Source organism: Bubalus kerabau, chromosome 5 (genome assembly GCF_029407905.1).
Source record: "Bubalus kerabau isolate K-KA32 ecotype Philippines breed swamp buffalo chromosome 5, PCC_UOA_SB_1v2, whole genome shotgun sequence".
In the NCBI taxonomy this organism is placed as follows: Eukaryota; Metazoa; Chordata; class Mammalia; order Artiodactyla; family Bovidae; genus Bubalus; species Bubalus kerabau.
This window is the reverse complement of record NC_073628.1, coordinates 6,265,893-6,287,284: the sequence shown is the minus strand read 5'-3', so window position 1 is coordinate 6,287,284 and position 21,392 is coordinate 6,265,893. Positions and strand designations below refer to the sequence as shown.

Here is a 21,392-nt window from a genome sequence, read left to right as displayed (position 1 = left end):
CATTTGTTGTCAATGTCATCAGTGGGTTTTGGCCATTCTGATAGATGTGCAGTGGTACCCTGTTTTAACTTGCATGTGTCTAATGACATAATAATGGGAAGCATTTTTTCATATGCTTATTTGCCCTCTGTATATCTTCTTTGGTGAGGTGCCTGTTCAAGTCTTCTACTCATTTTTTAAAAACTGGGGTGTTTTCTTATTGTTGAGTTTTAAGAGCTCTTTGTATATTTTAGATAAGTGCTTTATCAGATACATCTTTTGCAAATATTTCCACTCTGACCTACCTTGAGATTGTCTTCCATAGAGCAGAACTTTTTAATTTTAATGAGGCCCAGTTTATCAATTATTTCTTTCATGGATCATGCCTTTGATGTTGTAGCTAACATGTTATTCTGTTCCATTGATCTATTTCTCTGTTTTTTTCACCAACACCACACTGTCCTGATTACTGTAGATTTAAAAGTCTTTATGTCAAATAGTGTCGGTCTTCTGACTTTGTTCTTCTCCTTAATATGGAATTGGCTACTTTGGTTCTGCTGCTGCTCCACATAAACTTCAGAGTCAGCTGGTTGATATTCACAAAATAACTTGCTGCAATTTTTATTTGGATTGTGATCACTCACCTAGAACCAGACATCCTGGAATGTGAAGTCAGGCGTCCTTAGAAAGCATCACTACGAGCAAACCTAGTGGAGGTGATGGAATTCCAGTTGAGCTATTTCAAATCCTGAAAGATGATGCTGTGAAAGTACTGCACTCAATATGCCAGCAAATTTGGAAAACTCAGCAGTGGCCACAGGACTGGAAAAGGTCAGTTTTCATTCCAATCCCAAAGAAAGGCAATGCCAAAGAATGCTCAAGCTACCGCACAATTGCACTCATCTCACACGCTAGTAAAGTAATGCTCAAAATTCTTCAAGCCAGGCTTCAGCAATACGTGAACCATGAACTTCCAGATGTTCAAGCTGGTTTTAGAAAAGGCAGAGGAACCAGAGATCAAATTGCCAACATCCACTAGATCATGGAAAAAGCAAGAGAGTTCCAGAAAAACATCTATTTCTGCTTTATTGACTATGCCAAAGCTTTTGACTGTGTGGATCACAATAAACTGTGGAAAATTCTGAAAGAGATGGGAATACCAGATCACCTGACCTGCCTCTTGAGAAATTTGTATGCAGGTCAGGAAGCAACAGTTAGAACTGGACATGGAACAACAGACTGGTTCCAAATAGGAAAAGGAGTATGTCAAGGCTGTATATTGTCACCCTGCTTATTTAACTTACATGCTGAGTACATCATGAGAAACACTGGACTGGAAGAAACACAAGCTGGAATCAAGATTGCAGGGAGAAATATCAACAACCTCAGATATACAGATGACACCACCCTTTTGGCAGAAAGTGAAGAGGAACTCAAAAGCCTCTTGATGAAAGTGAAAGTGGAGAGTGAAAAAGTTGGCTTAAAGCTCAACATTCAGAAAACGAAGATCATAGCATCCAGTCCCATCACTTCATGGGAAATAGATGGGGAAACAGTGGAAACAGTCTCAGACTTTATTTTTCTGGGCTCCAAAATCACTGCAGATGGTGACTGCAGCCATGAAATTAAAAGACGCTTACTCCTTGGAAGGAAAGTTATGACCAACCTAGATAGCATATTCAAAAGCAGAGACATTACTTTGCCAACAAAGGTCCGTCTAGTCAAGGCTATGGTTTTTCCTGTGGTCATGTATGGATGTGAGAGTTGGACTGTGAAGAAGGCTGAGTGCCGAAGAATTGATGCTTTTGAACTGTGGTGTTGGAGAAGACTCTTGAGAGTCCCTTGGACTGCAAGGAGATCCAACCAGTCCATTCTGAAGGAGATCAGCCCTGGGATTTGTTTGGAAGGAATGATGCTAAAGCTGAAACTCCAGTACTTTGGCCACCTCATGCGAAGAGTTGACTCATTGGAAAATACTCTGATGCTGGGAGGGATTGGGGGCAGGAGGAGAAGGGGACGACAGAGGATGAGATGGCTGGATGGCATCACTGACTCGATGGACTTGAGTCTGGGTGAACTCCGGGAGATGGTGATGGACAGGGAGGCCTGGCGTGCTGCGATTCATGGGGTCTCGAAGAGTCAGACACGACTGAGCGACTGAACTGAACTGAACTGTATCTAAAGATCAAGTTGGGAAGGACTGACATCTTGACAACATTTATTTAATCTTCCTATCCATGACATGGAACATCTCTCCATTCAGTTCTACTCTCTTTCATCAGAGCTTTATAGTTTTCCTCATATAGCTCTTACACATAGGTTTTGGGTTGTTTTTTTTTTTTTTTTGCCTTATATCTAAGTATTAATATTTTGGTTTTTAACAGTGCTAATGTAAATGGTAATGTGTTTCTAATTTAAAATTCCACTTGTTCATTGCTTGCATATAGGAAACCAATTGACTTATGTGTATTAACCTTGTGTCCTGCAAGCTTGCTATAACGGCTTATTAGTTCATGTAAATTTTTTAAACCAGTTTGCTAATATCTACAAAAAGTCTCCTGATATTATGATTGTGTTGACTCCGTAAGTCAATTTAGGGAGAATGGTTTTGTTGTTGTCATTCAGTTGCTCAGTCCTGTCTGATTCTTTGTGACCCCACGGACTGCAACACACCAGGCTTTCCTGTCCTTCACTGTCTCCTGGGAGTTGCTCAAACTCATGTCCACTGATTTGGTGATGCATCCAACCATCTCATACTCTCTTGCCCCCTTCTCCTCCTGCCCTTAATCTTTCCCAACTTTTCCAGTGAATTGGCTCTTTGCATCAGGTGGCCAAAGTATTGGAGCTTCAGCTTCAACATCAGTCCTTCCAATGAATATTTAGGGCTTATTTCCTTTATGATTGACTGGTTGATCTCCTTGCTGTGCAAAGGACTGTCAAGAGTCTTCTCTAACACCACAGTTCAAAAGCATCAATTCTTTGGCACTCAACCTTCTTTATGGTCCAGCTCTCACATCCGTACACGACTACTGGAAAAACCATATCTTTGACTATACGGACCTTTGTTGGCAAAGTGATGTCTCTGCTTTTTAATACCCTGTCTGGGTTTGTCATGTATGGATGCGAGAGTTGGACTGTGAAGAAAGCTGAGTGCCGAAGAACTGATGCTTTTGAACTGTGGTGTTGGAGAAGACTCTGAGAGTCCCTTGGACTGCAAGGAGATCCAACCAGTCCATTCTGAAGGAGATCAGCCCTGGGATTTCTTTGGAAGGAATGATGCTAAAGCTGAAACTCCAGTACTTTGGCCACCTCATGTGAAGAGTTGACTCATTGGAAAAGACTCTGATTCTGGGAGGGATTGGGGGCAGGAGGAAAAGGGGATGACAGAGGATGAGATGGCTGGATGGCATCACTGACTGGATGGATGTGAGTTTGAGTGAACTCCGGGAGATGGTGATGGACAGGGAGGCCTGGCATGCTGTGATTCATGGGGTCACAAAGAGTCGGATGTGACTGAGCGACTGAACTGAACTGAACTGAACTGGGTTTGTCATAGCTTTTCTTCCAAGGAGCAAGCATCTTTTAATTTCATGGCTGCAGTCACCATCTGCAGTGATTTTAAAGCCCAAGAAAATAAAGTCTGTCACTATTTCCATCGTTTTCCCGTCTATTTGCCGTGAAGTGATGGGACCAGACACCATGATCTTAGTTTTTTGAGTGTTCAGTTTTAAGCTACCTTTTTCACTCTCCTCTTTCACTTTCATCAAGAGGCTCTTTAGTTCCTCTTCACTTTCTGCCATTAGGGTGGTGTCATCTGCATATTGATATTGTTGATATTTCTCCTGGAAATCTTGATTTCAGCTTGTGATTCATCCAGCCTGGCATTTCACATGATGTACTTTGCATATAAGTTAAATAAGCAGGGTGATAATATACAGCCTTGACATACTCTTTTCCCAATTTGAACCAGCCCGTTGTTCCGTGTCTGGTTCTAACTATTGCTTCTTGACCCAAATACAGGTTTCTCAGGAGACAGGTAAGGTGGTCTGGTATTCTCATCTCTTTAAGAATTTTCCACAGTTTGTTGTGGTCCACACAGTCAAAGGCTTTAGCATAGTCAATGAAGCAGATGTTTTTCTGGAATTCCCTTGCTTTCTCCATGATCTGGCAAATGTTGGCAATTTGATCTCTGGTTCCTCTTCCTTTTCTAAACCCAGCCTGTACATCTGCAGGTTCTCAGTTCACATATTGCTGAAGCCTAGCTTGAAGGATTTTGAGCATAACCTTGCTGACATGTGAAATGAGCACAATTGTATGGTAGTTTGAACGTTCTTTGGCATCGCCCTTCTTTGGGATTGGAATGAAAACTGACCTTTTCCAGTCCTGTGGCCACTGCTGAGTTTTCCAGATTTGCTGGCATATTGAGTGCAGCACTTTCACAGCATCATCTTTTAGGACTTGAAACAGCCCAGCTGGAATTCCATCACCTCCACTAACTTGGTTTGCAGTAATGCTTCCTAAGGCTCACGTCACACTCCAGGATGTCTGGCTGAAGGTAACTGACCATCCCAGTGTGGTCACCTGCGCATGCATAGCCCAGCCCTTGGTCAAGGGCTCATGGAGAACACAGGGAACTTCCACACCAACTTTTGGTACCCAATTCTGTGTAGCTCCTTCCTCTCCCGTGCCCTGCCTTGTAGATTTCAGGTACTCTCACAACCATGAACTCTATTCCCCGTCTCCTCAGCTTAATGAAATCACTGTGCTCTGCCTGAGCTCCAGGTCTGTCCTCCATGAGGAGGAAAATTTCCCCAGGCAGACATCCAGAGGTTCATCTCATGAGTTTCCCTTCTCTCAAGGGTCATAGTCCTGTGCTATTTATTATCTAGTGCCTAGTGTATTTCCTCCAGTTTTATAGTAGTTTTTGGTGGGAGAACTTATTTGATACTGTTATTTCATCATTGGAAGAAGTCCCAATATATGATTTTGATATGTGTTCACAGTGCCACAAGACTGAAAAATTTCTATCTACTTTAATAATTGAACAGTTGTATCAAGAGGTAGTTTGATGTTAATGATTATGTCATTCTTTCCCCCCTGTGTCCTTCCTATCTTAGCAAAGTGGTGCAAATGTAAACTCATTTTTTCAAAGGGCATGCTGGTTTATTTAGTAGTTCTTTAAGCAAAGGTTTATGCAAAGAGTCGGACATGACTGAGCAACTGAACTGAACTGATGGAATAGAAACATTTTAAGTTTCTCATTATTTAATAGTAGTTTGGCTCTCTAAAAGTCCAGATTCAAAATTAATTTCCTTCAGACGTTTGAAAATAGTACTCAGTTATCCTCTGGCATCTGGCATTGTTGATGAGAAGTCTAACTCATGTTTCTTTTGGCTAATTTGATTCTCTTTTGTAGCTTTTAGGGTTTCCTCTTTACCCGTGTTATTCTGGGTTTCATTGTGATATGTGTAGCTGTGTGGTTCAGTCATTATTCTGAAATTTTTTTAATTTTAATTTTTTTAGTGTTTCATTTGAATCAGTTCTAATGAGGTGGATGAAACTGGAGCCTATTATACAGAGTGAAGTAAGCCAGAAAGAAAAACACCAATACAGTATACTAACGCATATATATGGAATTTAGAAAGATGGTAACAATAACCCTGTGTACGAGACAGCAAAAGAGACACTGATGTATAGAACAGTCTTATGGACTCTGTGGGAGAGGGAGAGGGTGGGAAGATTTGGGAGAATGGCATTGAAACATGTAAAATATCATGTATGAAATGAGTTGCCAGTCCAGGTTCGATGCACGATACTAGATGCTTGGGGCTGGTGCACTGGGACGACCCAGAGGGATGGAATGGGGAGGGAGGAGGGAGGAGGGTTCAGGATGGGGAACACATGTATACCTGTGGCGGATTCATTTTGATATTTGGCAAAACTAATACAGTTATGTAAAGTTTAAAAATGAAATAAAAAAAAAAATAAAAATCTATTCTTAATGTCTTTTATCTTTTCCTTCTTTTAATTGATATATAATTCAGATGTCATAAAATATACCATTTTAAATTGTACAGTTCAGAGGTTTTAAGTATATGCACAAAGTTGTACAACTATCATTGCTATTCATAACATTACATTTTCATCATCCCCAAAAGAAATCCTGTACCCATTAGCAGTCATTCCTCTTACCCTTACCCCCTGTCCTTTGGCAAATACTAATCTACTTTCAGTCTTTATGGATTTGCCTATTCTAGATATTTCATATAAACAAAATAATATGATATGCGGCCTTTTGTGTCTGGCTTAATGAAGCATAATGTTTTCAAGATTCATTCATGTTAGTATGTAGCATGTAACAGTACTTCATTTCTTCCTATGGCTGAATAATATTCCATGTTTTGTTAATCTGTTCATCATTTGTTGGACATTTGGGTTGTTTCCACTTTTTCCTATTATGAGTCATGCTTCTATGAACTTTCAACTGCTGCTAAGTCACTTTAGTCGTGTCCGACTCTGTGCGACCCCATAGACGGCAGCCCACCAGGCTCCGCTGTCCCTGGGATTCTCCAGGCAAGAACACTGGAGTGGGTTGCCGTTTCCTTCTCCCTTTTAAATATGCTCTTAGAGTATCTGCCATCCATAGGGCTTTCATTTCAAACACTATCTTTAATTTCCAAGATTTCTAATAGAGTTTTTTTTTTGCCATTGCTTTCTGTTTAATCAATGGCAGTGTATTCTTATTTCATGACTTCTTTTTCTATTTGAGGATATAAAATATAGAGCAGCTATTTTTAAAAATATATATATATTTATTATTTTTGGCATGCTGGGTCTTTGTTGCTGCGCATGGACTTTCTCTGATTGTAGTGAGTGCTACTTTTCTTTTTTATTTTAATTGGAGGCTAATTACTTTACAATATTGTGGTGGTTTTTGCCATACATTCACATGAATCAGCCATGGGTATACATGTGTTCCCCATCCTGAATCCCCCTCCCACCTCTCTCCCCATCCCATCCCTCTGGGTCATCCCAGTGCACCAGCCCTGAGCACCCTACCCTGTCTCATGCATCGAACCTGGACTGGCGATCTATTTCACATACGATAATATACATGTTTCAATGCTATTCTCTCAAATCATCCCACACGAGGGCTATTTTTAACAAAAAGTCGTGGACTCTAGGGCATGAGGACTCAGTTGTTGTGGCTCATGGGCTTACTTGCTCTGCGGCAAGTGGAATCTTCTTGGACAAGGGATCAAACCTATGTCCCCTGCAATGGCAGATGAACTCCTATCCACTATACCATCAGGCAAGTCCTAGAGCACTTATTTTAAAGTTCCTTTCAGGTTGTTTTATTAATTCTGTTTCCTCTGGTATACACTCTGTCGGTTGATATGTGTCATATTTTTCATGTTATTGGTTTTGTTGGTTGGTAATTTTTAGTTAAGAGCTGATTTTCCATGATCCTTTTGTCCTGAACATATCCTACATGGCAGCCTTCCAGTAGGAGGTTCTCTGGATTGCTGAGCCCTTACTGGCAGGGCATATATCTTGGACTAAAACTTTGCTTAAGTGGCAAGATAAAAAAGCTGTTGTATCTTAATAGAATATACTGTTCTGAGTCTCATCTGCATTTACATTCCTTGGCTCTAAGGCCCTTATCCTGCATCACTGATGCTGCTGCTAGCATCACTTGACTTGTAACCAACCCTCAGGTAGACAGGTACCAAATCTTTGGCTTTTGTTCATGTTTTGTTCTCTCTATGGCCTCTGTGGCTCTTGCTTTTAAACCTGTTGTTGCAATATTGGGCCTATGTTTTTTTTTTCCAGTCCATGCCCCAAACATGGGACATCTCTTGTCCTTACTTACCACTGTGGACTCTCTCTTTTTCATTTCTGAAGATCAGGGAAGAATACAAAACGGAGTACAAAATGAAGTAGAAATGTATACCTTGGAATACAAAATGAAGCAGGGCAAAGGCTAACAGAGTTTTACGAAGAGAATACATTGGTCATAGCAAACACCCTCTTCCAGCAACATAAGAGATGACTGTACACATGGACATCACCAGATGGTCAGTACCAAAACCAGATTGATTCTATTCTTTGTAGCCAAAGATGGAGAAGCTCTATACGGTCAGCAAAAACAAGACCGGGAGCTGACTGTGGCTCAGATCATGAACTCCTTATTGCCAAATTCAGACTTAAATTGAAGAAAGTAGGGAAAACCAGTAGACCATTCAGGTATGACCTAAGTCAAATCCCTTATGATTATGCAGTGGAAATGACAAATAGATTCAAGGGATTAGATCTGATAGGCAGAGTGCCTGAAGAACTATGTATGGAGGTTTGTAACATTACACAGGAGGCAATGATCAAACCATCCCAAAGAAAAAGAAATGCAACAAGGCAAAACGGTTGTCTGAGGAGGCCTTACAAATAGCTGAGAAAAGAAGAGAAATTAAAGGCAAAGGAAAAAGGAAAGATATACCCATCTGAATGCAGCATTCCAAACAATAGCAAGGAGAGATAAGAAAGCCTTCCTAAGTGAACAATGCAGAGAAATAGAGGAAAGACAGAGATCTCTTCAAGAAAATTAAAGATACCAAGGGAACATTTCATGCAAAGATGGGCACAATTAAGGACAGAAACGGTATGGACATAATAGAAACAGAAGAGATTAAGAAGAGGTGGCAAGGATACAGAGAAGAACTATACAGAAAAGATGTTAATGACCAGATAACCACAATGATGTGATCACTCACCTAGAGCCAGATATCTTGGAGTGTGAAGTCAAGTGGGCCTTAGGAAGCATTACTACAAACAAAACAGGTGGGGGTGATGGAATTCCAGCTGAGCTATTTCAAATCCTAAAAGATGATGCTCTTAGAGTGCTGCACTCAATATACCAGCAAGTTTGGAAAACTCAGCAGTGGCCACGGGACTGGAAAAGATCAGTTTTCATTCCACTTCCAAAGAAGAACAATGCCAAAGAATGTTCAAACTGCCGTACAATTGTGCTCATTTCACATACTAACAAAGTAATGCTCAAAATTCTCCAAACCAGGCTTCAACCATATGGGAACTGAGAACTTTCAGATGTTCAAGCTGGATTTAGAAAAGGCAGAGGAACCAGAGATCAAATTGCCAACATCCGTTGGATCATAGAAAAATCAAGGGAATTCCAGAAAAACATCTGCTTCATTGACTATGCTAAAGCCTTTGACTGTGTGGACCACAACAAACTGTGGAAAATTCTTAAAGAGATGAGAATACTAGACCACCTTACCTGTCTCCTGAGAAACCTGTATTTGGGTCAAGAAGCAACAGTTAGAACCGGACATGGAACAACGGGCTGGTTCAAATTGGGAAAAGAGTATGTCAAGGCTGTATATTATCACCCTGCTTATTTAACTTATATGCAGAGTACATCATGTGAAATGCCAGGCTGGATGAATCACAAGCTGAAATCAAGATTGCCAGGAGAAATATCAATAACCTCAGATATGCGGATGATACCACCCTAATGGCAGAAAGTGAAGAGGAACTAAAGAGCCTCTTGATGAGGGTGAAAGAGGAAAGTGAAAGGCTGGCTTAAAACTCAGCATTCAAAAAACTAAGATCATGGCATCCAGTCCCATCACTTCATGGCAAATAGACGGGGAAACAATGACAGATTTTATTTTCCTGGGCTCCAAAATCACTGCAGATGGTGACTGCAGCCATGAAAATTCAGGACTGATTTCCTTGAAGATTGACTGGTTTGATTAATTAAAATTGATTTCCCCCCAAATAGCTACTCATTCTTTAAGGAAATTGTTAAGATTTCTAGAGAATTCCAATTTATTGACAAAACTTTTTCTCATGTATCTACATTTGTTTTCCCCGTTCTGTATTGTATTACTACTTTATAGGATTCAGGAAAATTTTTTCTTATTTCACAGAAAGGTAATTGAATCACAGGAAAAAATAAAAGGGGGGCATTGCCCTAGGTCAGAAAGTCAGTCAGTGGTAAAACCGAGGACTGATGCAACTCATCCTAGTTTAGTGCCAACTTCATTAAACTTCAGTGCAGCATAACCTTGCTGCCATGTTATCTTGGGCTTTCTGACTGAATTGTCCTTGAAAAACAAACTAATGGCAAGAAAAATAGTACCCATTAAGATTGGTAGCTAGAACTTGATCTTGGTAAAGTTCATACTTTCTGAGATGGTTAAAACTTTATTAGATACATAGTATGAATGCTTTAGAAAAAAGTTGTGCCATTATTATAGGATATATTTTATTATTAAAATTTTAAAGTTGAATTCTTGTGTAGTATCAACACTGTCAGCCTCATTTATAAGGTAGAACTTGTAGAGACTGATATATCTTTATTCATATTTAATTTTCCATTTAACACTATTGTAGAGGGGGACTAAGGGATAGCATTTTATAAAATGAGAAATTTGGTTTTTTTCCTTTTATAATATTACTGCCAGAGTACAGAAAGTAGGAAAGATAGTGAATACTTGGAGGTTCTGTTTGTTGACTATGATCCAGGACACACTGATACTTTGTGTAAAGAGTTCTAAATTGATGTATATAAATATACCAAGTAGTTAATTGACAAATTAGTGAGAGTTTGCTTTTCTTTGTTAAAGACTACCTCTTAAAGGACAGACCATACAGTATTAGATCAATGCCTGAGAGGGCTATTCTTGAATTTTTCTGCTTTAAGTTCTAAGTTAGCTCACTTCCTGGATTTGTATTATTAAACAGTGAAGTGAGAAATAGATTTAAGGGACTAGATCTGATAGAGTGCCTGATGAACTATGGACAGAGATTCGTGACATTGTACAGGAGACAGGGATCAAGACCATCCCCATGGAAAAGAAATGCAAAACAACATGGCTGTCTGAGGAGGCCTTACAGATAGTTGTGAAAAGAAGAGAAGCGAAAAGCAAAGGAGAAAAGAAAAGATATAAGCATCTGAATGCAGAGTTCCAAAGAATAGCAAGGAGAGATAAGAAAACCTTCTTCAGCGATCAATGCAAAGAAATAGAGGAAAACAACAGAATGGGAAAGACTAGAGATCTCTTCAAGAAAATTAGAGATAAGAAAATTAGGGAACATTTCATGCAAAGATGGGCTCGATAAGGGACAGAAATGGTACGGACCTAAAGGAAGCAGAAGATATTAAGAAGAGGTGGCAAGAATACACAGAAGAACTGTACAAAAAAGATCTTCACGACCCAGATAATCACAATGGTGTGATCACTCACCTAGAGCCAGACATCCTGGCATGTGAAGTCGAGTGGGCCTTAGAAAGCATCACTATGAACAAAGCTAGTGGAGGTGACGGAATTCCACTTGAGCTATTTCAAATCCTGAAAGATGATGCTGTGAAAGTGCTGCACTCAATATGCCAGCAAATTTGGAAAACTCAGCAGTGGCCACAGGACTGGAAAAGGTCAGTTTTCATTCCAATCCCAAAGAAAGGCAATGCCAAAGAATGCTCAAGCTACCGCACAATTGCACTCATCTCACACGCTAGTAAAGTAATGCTCAAAATTCTTCAAGCCAGGCTTCAGCAGTACGTGAACTGTGAACTTCCAGATGTTCAAGCTGGTTTTAGAAAAGGCAGAGAAACCAGAGATCAAATTGCCAACATCTGCTGGATCATCAAAAAAGCGAGAGAGTTCCAGAAAAACATCTATTTCTGCTTTGTTGACTATGCCAAAGCCTTTGACTGTGTGGACCACAATAAACTGTGGAAAATTCTGAAAGAGATGGGAATACCAGACCAACTGATCTGCCTCTTGAGAAACCTATATGCAGTTAAAACTGGACATGGAACAACAGACTGGTTCCAAATAGGAAAGGGAGTACGTCAAGGCTGTATATTGTCACCCTGCTTATTTAACTTACATGCAGCGTATATCATGAGAAACGCTGGGCTGGAAGAAGCACAAGCTGGTATCAAGATTGCCAGGAGAGATATCAATAACCTCAGATATGCAGATGACACCACCCTTTTGGCAGAAAGTGAGGAAGAACTAAAGAGCCTCTTGATGAAAGTGAAAGAGGAGAGTGAAAAAGTTGGCTTAAAGCTCAACATTCAGAAAACTAAGATTATGGCATCTGGTCCCATCACTTCATGGGACATAGATGGGGAAACAGTGGAAACGGTGTCAGACTTTATTTTTTTGGGGCTCCAAAATCATTGCAGATAGTGATTGCACCCATGAAATTAAAAGACACTTACTCCTTGGAAGGAAAGTTATGACCAACCTAGATAGCATATTCAAAAGCAGAGATATTACTTTGCCAACAAAGGTCCAGATGTCTAGTTAAGGCTATGGTTTTTCCTGTGGTCCTGTATGGATGTGAGAGTTGGACTGTGAAGAAAGCTGAGCACCGAAGAATTGATGCTTTTGAACCGTGGTGTTGGAGAAGACTCTTGAGAGTCCCTTGGACTGCAAGGAGATCCAACCAGTCCATCCTAAAGGACATCAGTCCAGGGTATTCATCGGAAGGACTGATGCTGAAGCTAAAACTCCAATACTTTGGCCACCTCATGCAAAGAGTTGATTCATTGTAAAAGACCCTGATGCTGGGAGGGATTGGGGGCAGGAGGAGAAGGGGATGACAGAGGATGAGATGGCTGGATGGCATCACTGACCCGATGGACATGAGTTTGGGTGAACTCCAGGAGTTGGTGATGGACAGGGAGGCCTGGCATGCTGCAATTTATGAGGTCGCAAAGAGTCGGACAACGACTGAGCAACTGAACTGAACTGAACTGATTTATTAAAAAGTATAAGACTATCAGTTAGAACTAGCAGCTCAGATTTCTGGCATTGGACATGACCTTGTGGAAATGAACTGAAAATACAAATTGATTTAGTGAATTTTCAATTTGTGTAAAATTGAAAACATGAGATTAAATGTCTTAACCCCATAAAGTAATTCTAAATGTTCAATCAATTTGCTGATTCATAGCCATTTCCAGTTGTATTTAAAACTCTGCAGATAATCTTTTCATCAGGGAAAAGCCTATTTGGCTCATCAGTTTAACGGACAACTCCAGAAACTCTGGTGCTTATCCAAACTGCTTGTTCTCTATTGTTGCCATTTCTTCTCATACAGATATGCAATCCGTACTGCCTGGATTCTTTGCGAACCTGAACTGGACTTCAGAGGAGGCCAGCCATTCTCAGGACACATCAGGGCTAAGACCCTTCCAGATGACTTTTGAGGCAAGTTTTGCTGTGGTTCTATAAATTAATGATGTTTTGATTCTTATTTTTCTACAAATGTAATAACAGGAAATAAAAGCATAGGTCCTTTATAGAATAAAGTTGAAATAAGGTATTGGTTCCCAGACTTCCCTGAACAGATTTTAAATCACTTGGAAGCTTTGAAAATAGTGATGTTTGTGTTTTACTCTAAGAGGTTGTCATTTAATTGGTCTTGGGTGTTGGATTAGTCTGCTTGGGCTGCCATAAAAAAAAATACCACATGTTGGGTGGATTAAACAACAGAAACTTATTTTCTCATGCTTCTTTATGAAGTTAGAAGTCCACGTTCAAGGTATCTTGTCACCATTTGCTCACATGATCTTTCCTCTGTACATATGTGGAGAGAGAGCTTTCTGGTATCTCTTCCTCTTCTTACATGGACAGTCCTATCAGATTAGAGGTCCACACTTATGACCTCATTTAACCTTATGACATCCCTAAGGCCCTGTCTCCAAATAAGTCAAAATGGTGGCTAAGGCTGCAACAGATGAATTTGGGGGAATACAATCTGGTCCGTAAGAGGTGTGGCCTGGGCTTTGGAATATTTTTAGAATCCCAGATAATTCCTAATGTGCAGGTGAATTTGAGAACCACTGAAATAAACCATTATTTGATTTTGGACCTCCTGAAGAAGAAAGCAAGAATGGATGCCCAGTGCAGATCCTATTTAAATATTTTTATTAGGTTGGTTTAAAGATTTTTATTGATTTGTTTGTAGCCCTGATTTGTGAGAGTGACAATTGAGTCCTCCATTCCCATTATCAATTCTCTGATCTTTCCTTTCTTTGAACTGGTGGAGACAAAGAATACGTTAAACACTCTCCCAAAAAGCACGTGGGAGGCTGTTCTCCATGTTGGAACAATTATATCCTTCTTCTAAAAGGAAATGAACATGGAATCAGGACAATAGATATCCCTGGCTGTGCCATATCTTGTTTAGGGGAATGAAGGGTAAACAATTTGGAGCAGTTAATGGTTAGTCAAACAGAGGCAAAAAGAGAAGGGGGCAGCAGAGAATGAGATGGTTGACTAGCATCACCGACTCAGTGGACATGTTGTTGTCCAGTCCCTCAGTCGTGTCCAACTCTTTGCAATCCCATGGACTGCAGCATTCCAGGCTTCTCTCTCCTTCACTTTCTCCTGGAGTTTGCTCAAACTCATGTCCGCTGAGTCAGTGATGCCATCCAACCATCTCATCCTTTGTCGCCCCCTTCTTCTCCTGCTTTCAGTCTTTCCCAGCATCAGGGTCTTTTTCAGTGAGTCAGTTCTTCCCATCAGGTGGCCAAAGTATTGGAGCTTCAGCATCAGTCCTTCCAATGCATATTCAGGCTTGATTTCCTTTAGGATTGACTGGCTTGATCTTGCTGTCCAAGAGACTCGCAAGAGTCTTCTCCAGCACCACAGTTCAAAAGTATCAGCTCAGCCTTTTTTATGTTCCAACTCTCACATACATACATGACTATTGGAAAAACCATTGCTTTACCTATATGGACCTTTGTTGGCAAAGTGATGTCTCTGCTTTTTAGTACACTGTATAGATTTGTCATAGCTCTTCTTCCAAGGAGCTTTTAATTTCAGGGCTGCAGTCACCATCTGCAGTGATTTTGGAGCCCAAGGAAATAAAGTCTATCACTGTTTCCATTGTTTCCTCATCTATTTGCCATGAAGTGATGGGACTGGATGCCATGATCTTCATTTTTTGAATACTGAGTTTTAAGCCACCTTTTTCACTCTCCTTTTTCACTTTCACCAAGAGGCTCTTTAGTTCCTTTTCACTTTCTGCCATTAGGGTGGTGTTATCTGCATATCTGAGGTTGTTGGTATTTCTCCTGGCAGTCTTGATTCCAGCTTGTGATTCATCCAGCCCCACATTTCATATGATATCCTCTGCATGTAAGTTAAATAAGCAGGATGACAATATACAGTCTTGACATACTCCTTTCCCAATTTGAACCAGTCCAGTGTTCCATGTCTGGTTTGAACTGTTGCTTCTTGACCCAAATACAGGTTTCTCAGGAGACAGGTAAGGTGGTCTGGTATTCCCATCTCTTTAAAAATTTTCCAGTTTGTTGTATTTAGCATAGTCAATGAAGCAGAAGTAGATGTTTTTCTGGAATTCCCTTGATTTTTCTATGATCCAACGGATGTTGGCAATTTGATCTCTGGTTCCTCTGCTTTTTCTAAATCCAGCTTGTACATCTAGAAGTTCTCAGTTCATGTACTGTTGAAGCCTAGCTTGAAGGATTTTGAGCATTACCTTGCTAGCATGTGAAATGAGCACAACTGTATGGTAGTTTAAACATTCTTGAGTTTCCCTTGTAACTCAGCTGGTGAAGAATCCACCTGCAATGAGGGAGACCTGGGTTCGATCCCTGGGTTGGGACGATCCCCTGGAGAAGGTAAAGGCTACTGCTCCAGTATTCCGGCCTGAGAATTCCATGGACTGTATAGTCCATGGGGTCGCAGAGTCAGGGACTTTCACTGTCACTTTCGCTTGAACATTCTTTGGCATTGTCCTCCTTTGGGAGTGGAATGAAAACTGACCTTTTCAGTCCAGTGGCCACTGCTTAGTTTTCCAAACTTGCTAGCATATTGAGTGTAGCACCTTAGCAGTGTCATCTTTTAGGATTTGAAATATCTCAGCTGGAATTCCATCACCTCCACTAGCTTTGTTTATAGTGATGCTTCCTAAGGCCTGCTTGACCTCACACTGCAGGTGAATGACCACACCATCGTAGTCATCCAGGTCATTAAGACCTTTTTTGTACCGTTCTTCTGTGTTTTCTTGCCACCTCTTAATATCTTCTGTTTCTGTTAGGTCCTTTATGTTCCTATCCTTTTTTGTGCCCATATTTGCATGAAATACTCCCTTGGTATCTGTAATTTTCTTGAAGAGATCTCTAGTTTTTCCCATTCTATTGTTTTCCTCTATTTCTTTGGACTCTTCACTTAAGAAGGCTTTTTATCTCTCCTTGCTATTCTTTGGAACTCTGCATTCAGATGAGTATATCTTTCCCTTTCTCCTTTGCATTTCGATTCTCTTCTTTTCTCAGCTGTTTGTAAGGCCTCCTCAGAAAACCACTTTGCCTTATTGCATTTCTTGAATCTGAGCAAATTCTGGGAGATAGTGGAGGACAGAGGAACCTGGCATGATGCAGTCCATGGGGTTGCAAAGAATCGGAGAGGACTTAGCGACTGAAGAAGAACAACAACAGTTACAAAACTATTATTGTCAGGTAGCAAAAAAAAAAAAAAAACAAAGCCACTTGATTCCAGTGAACCAAGGAAAACAGTGCTAGAAAAGGAAATCATGTGTTTTACTCAGTCTGAACAAAAAGTGATAATTCTTATACCTAGCATATGTATTATTTAAGCCTCCTGACAACTTTATGAAGTGGCTAGGACAAGAATTTCAGAGAATTTGACTGTCTTTCCCAAGGTCATTCCATAGTTAAGTGACAGAATCTGAATCAAAGTCTTACTCATATTGATCAGTGCTGTTTCAATATTTATTCATTCCGTTAGATACCTCTGTTTGTTCAGGATAGCTTCACTGTCCTAGAAAGAGTCCCAAGATGTTACTTGATCCCAAGGAACTTGCAATCTAGGAATATCAAGGAAATGACAGATAAGTAAACAAATAATTACAATACAGTGTAATAGAGATTTTTCTGGGTATAAGGAGTTCATGAAAGAATAAAAAATTATCATCAGAGTGATAAAATTTCTTTTTTTTCCCTTATTGCAAAAGCAGTGTTTCTCTCAAGAAAATCTAAGTGTACATTGAGAGCATAGATAATTTGACTTAATCAAGGTGCATGTCTGGGTTCATATCTTTTCACATAAGAGTGGGATGTTTCAGTTTAAGGTTTCCAGAACGGTACACCTCCAGTCTGGCTGTGGAAATTGGTGATTGGAAATAAGTAGAGGTCAAGGTCATTGGAGTTGAGAAGGTCAGAGAATTTTGGGACCAAGTCCTCACTTAGACTGGTCATCTGCTTGGATGTGGAAGTCAACCAAGATGATGACAGGACTTAGAGTATAGAGGACAACTGCGCTTAGTGCCAGTTAATCAGTTGGTGATAGGTGGGGAGAGGTGAGAGTGGTATAACCTCAGAGGAACAAAGATTTCTGAAAGCATTTGTTCTGTTATATCTGATGGTCTTTGATACTTAAATGAAGAGAATGGGGAGAGGAAAAGGGGAGGTTGTGAAAAGATTTCATACGTGTATACTTCAGGTGGGGAGAAGGGTCAGGTAGCAAGGTTTACAGCAAAGGCTAGTGAATGGAGACATCCGTGAAAAGGCAGTAACAAGTGATCCACTGCTTTGGGCATATGGGGAAAGCTAATTCCAGGGAAGACTGAGGGAAAACTTCATTTAAGAGAGATGCTAGTGGGACTTCCCTGGTGGTCCAGTGGTTAAAACGCTGCACTTACAGTGCTCCCACTGCAGGGGGCGTGCATTGAATCCCTGGTCTGGAAACTGAGATCCCATGTGCAGTGCCAGGTGGCCAAAAAAAAGGTTGCTGGGTTTTGTGTTTATGCTCAGTCCTGCACCTTGGAGTCCATTAGGCTGGGTGATATGTCCTTCAAAAAACAATTTGATTTTGCAAGATCTTGACAGATTTATCCATTTTTGTATTCATTTTTGTTATAATAGTAAATGATACAATGACTAGAGATATACATGTAGACATAAAAACATCTATCTCTGTGTTTCTCTTATCATCCATCATCTGGGTATTTACCTATTTAAGCAAAGAAAGAGACGCTGAAATTCTCTTACAAAGTCATATAGAGCCCGTAACGGCATAAGTTTATATTTAAAAATATAAAATCCCTCCCATAATCTATCATATGATTAGACTTGTATTTAAGGATAACGACTGAAACATATGATTCAGTGGTAATTTTTGCTGCCCAGGACTGGCAGCATATTTTTTTCCTGATACCATATAAGTTCACTGTTTCTGAAGGTACGTTAGGCCTGGGTACTGGCTGTAAAAGATTGTGTAGTGTCTCTTCCTCCCTCCCCCAATCTCTCTCTTTCTCTCAATAATTTATCAGTAGGTCTTAAAAGGAGCTATTTGTTTTGTGTTAACTATCCTCTGCTGACCTGACATTATTTCACTTTATATTCTCAGTCTGGATTAGGTGCCAATCATTCCTGTGTATTTTTTTAGCTTCTCTTATATGTTTAAATCATAAAGCTTCTTTACATTAGCATATAAATTATTTATTTCCTCTTTCTCTTCTACTTAAGTGTAACCTCTTCAAATTTAGAGATGGTTTTACTTATCTCTGTAAACCTAGGCACATAATAAACATTAAGTGTTTTATCAATGAATAAATACATATACATATTCAGTAATCATATGTAAGCATTGCCCATAAGGTTCCATAAGAAAGAATGATAGATTACATAATATCTGATTCATATAGCTATATACAGAAAATGAGCTTTCTTGGAGAGGTAGCATTGTATAGTGAAAGGTGGGCTTTGGAGTTCTCAGATCTAGGTTTGAATCCCAATTCTGCAAGCTAATTAGCTATGTGTGACCTTGGACAAATTAATTAGCTTCTTTAGTCTCATTATCCTCACCCATAAAATGGGGATATCTTCTACTTGTATGTAAACTGCTTGGCATGTAGCAGGTGTTCAGTAAATGATAGTTCCCATCATTATTAATTGTAGACCCTCCCTGGTAGCTTTTCAAGGAACTTTCACTTGTTTGGTTGCCTTACTGCTAGATATAATTAAGCCCTTTATATGATACACCCTATAATCACTAAGGTTACAGAAGTTTGAAACTGTTCCAAGAAATTGTTTTTGAAGTGTTAAGTATGGAAAATGCTTTAAAGAGACCATTGCTTTTCTGCATTTGAACATTTTATAATAAACATTTTAAAAATAAGGATATGACTGATATGTATGCTACAGTTAGTGTTTAATTACTACTACTTACACATGTTAATACTCCTAGATTTGCTTCCAAATTTTCTAATAATCCCCATCCATTTTTCTAATATTTTCAAATATTTTTATAATAGTTATTCTAATCATCCCCCCCATTGCACAGTTATTGATCTTTTTTCAGTGAACTTATAAAAAAGTATTATAATAATTTATTCTTCTTTATTAGCTATTTACATGGTTTTTCTTTATTGTGTTGAGATTTTGAGATTTGGGACCTTTTTTCTCCTTTAACATGTACCTAGTACATGAGTTTGTATTCTCTGAGCCACTAATAAAAACTTACTGATTTCTGACTCTATTTCCTCTTCATTAACTTCTCTAGTTTTTAGGAGACACCTTCTAACTATGGTTTTAAGGACATTATATTAAATGTAAAGAGCTTCCCTGATAGCTCAGTTGGTAAAGAATCCGCCTGCAATGCAGGAGACCTCAGTTCAATTCTTGGGTCAGGAAGATCTTCTGGAGAAGAGATAGGATACCCTCTCCAGTGTTCTTGGGCTTCCCTTGTGGCTCAGCTGGTAAAGAATCCACCTGCAATGTGGGAGACCTGAATTTGATCACTGGGTTGTAGTGTAGGAAAGTGGTTAAAGCTAAAGCTTTGGAGCCAGATCAGCAAGACCTTGGCAAGGTTGTTTAATCTCTTTGAACCTTTTTTTTTTTATTATGGAGGGCTTCCCTTGTGGCTCAACTGGTAAAGAATCCATCTTCTATGCGTGGGAGACCTGGGTTCAATCCCAGTTTCATTCACTTTCACAGAACACAGACTTTCTGACTTTTGAGCTTCTGCTTTACAGCTTTTCCTTAAAAATAAATGGATGAACAGATTAAGGTTTAAAAATAGGTTCTTTTTAATGTCTGCTCCTTTGACTCCATTGAGATTCTTTGGTTTTTTAAATTTTATTTATTTATTTTTGGCTGTGCTGAGTCTTCATTGCTGATATGGGCTTTTCTCTATTAGTGGCAAGCAGGGGCTACTCTCTAGTTGTGGTGTGTGGGCTAACTGCAGTGACTTCTGTTGGAGTGGAGCGCAGGCTCTGAAGCACATGAGCTTCAGTAGTGGCAGTGCCTGGGCTCTAGAGCACAGGCTCAACAGTTGTGCTGCACAGGCTTATTTGCTCCAGGGCATGTGGGATATTCCCGGATCAGGGATTGAACCCATGTCTTCTGCATTGGCAGGTGGATTCTTTACCACTGAGCCTCCAGGAAAGCCCCATTGAAATTCTTAATACAGATTGACCCTCATTAGGATAGTAGAGTTAAGCTAGGATTACTCTTCTCAGCTCCAATCTAAATTACTTTTTTCCCCCTGGATGTCTGAAAAGCTTTCTGAGGTGTAGTTATTTTTATAAGAAGAAATATCATAATTTAATTCATTTGTGCCCTTGAGTTTGTGCTTATGTGGTGGATGTTTTTGTTATAGGCTGATGTAAAGCCCAGGACTTTGACGACAGATAGTCTGGTTATAAAGAATTTTTTACGCAAAATCATCACTGTGCTCCCCAAGGTAAGCTGTTCTTTCTGCACAATAATGATTCTCTTGTTTAAGTCATGTGTTTTTAAGAGACCTCTGCTCTGTAGGGCATGGGAACATCTGATTGGTTCTCTTTCTTTTTATGACAGTGATTAAAAGTTTTAATATTGAATTGGTTTGGTTCTTGTGTCTCTAAGGCAGGCTTGGTATTGGCCATGTGACATCTTTGAGAGCCTGTGGATATAGAGAGAACTTTGTTTTAGATTCATATTTTCACTGCCTTACTGTTTTATTGTATCACTTTGAATACCTCGTTTCCCTCCTTTGTGCTTCTTTTTTCTTTTAAACCTGGATAATAAACTGCTGATTATCTCCTTTTTTTCTAAAGTGACTATAAGAGTAAATAAGGAAATTCTGACTTTAAACTCAGGAGAGCTAAAATTTTTATTATTACCTGTAGTTATAAATGTTCATAAAGTCACAGCAATAAAGTATGCTGTATAACTTTCCCGGTTTTTCTTGCAGGTTTCCTACTATTTCTGTCTTAAGCAAGATTCGGTATTTATTGTTAGCCAGTCTCTATTCCAAATGTTCACCACATATTCATTCATTCAGCTCTCCCAGTACCCCTTGTGAAGTAGGTTTTATCATCATCATCATCCCCATTTTACAGCCCAG

The 21,392-nt window shown here is 39.6% G+C and overlaps 1 protein-coding gene across 1 annotated transcript in view; it reads left to right on the top strand.

The window, feature by feature from the left end:
* TOP6BL (TOP6B like initiator of meiotic double strand breaks) overlaps positions 1–21,392 on the top strand; it is an 86,445-nt gene that overhangs the window by 32,367 nt on the left and 32,686 nt on the right. The window contains exons 4-5 of the mRNA XM_055580711.1: positions 13,114–13,223; positions 20,664–20,747. Of these exons, the coding sequence (XP_055436686.1) occupies positions 13,114–13,223; positions 20,664–20,747 (194 nt within the window). The remainder of the gene's footprint in view (positions 1–13,113; positions 13,224–20,663; positions 20,748–21,392) is intronic.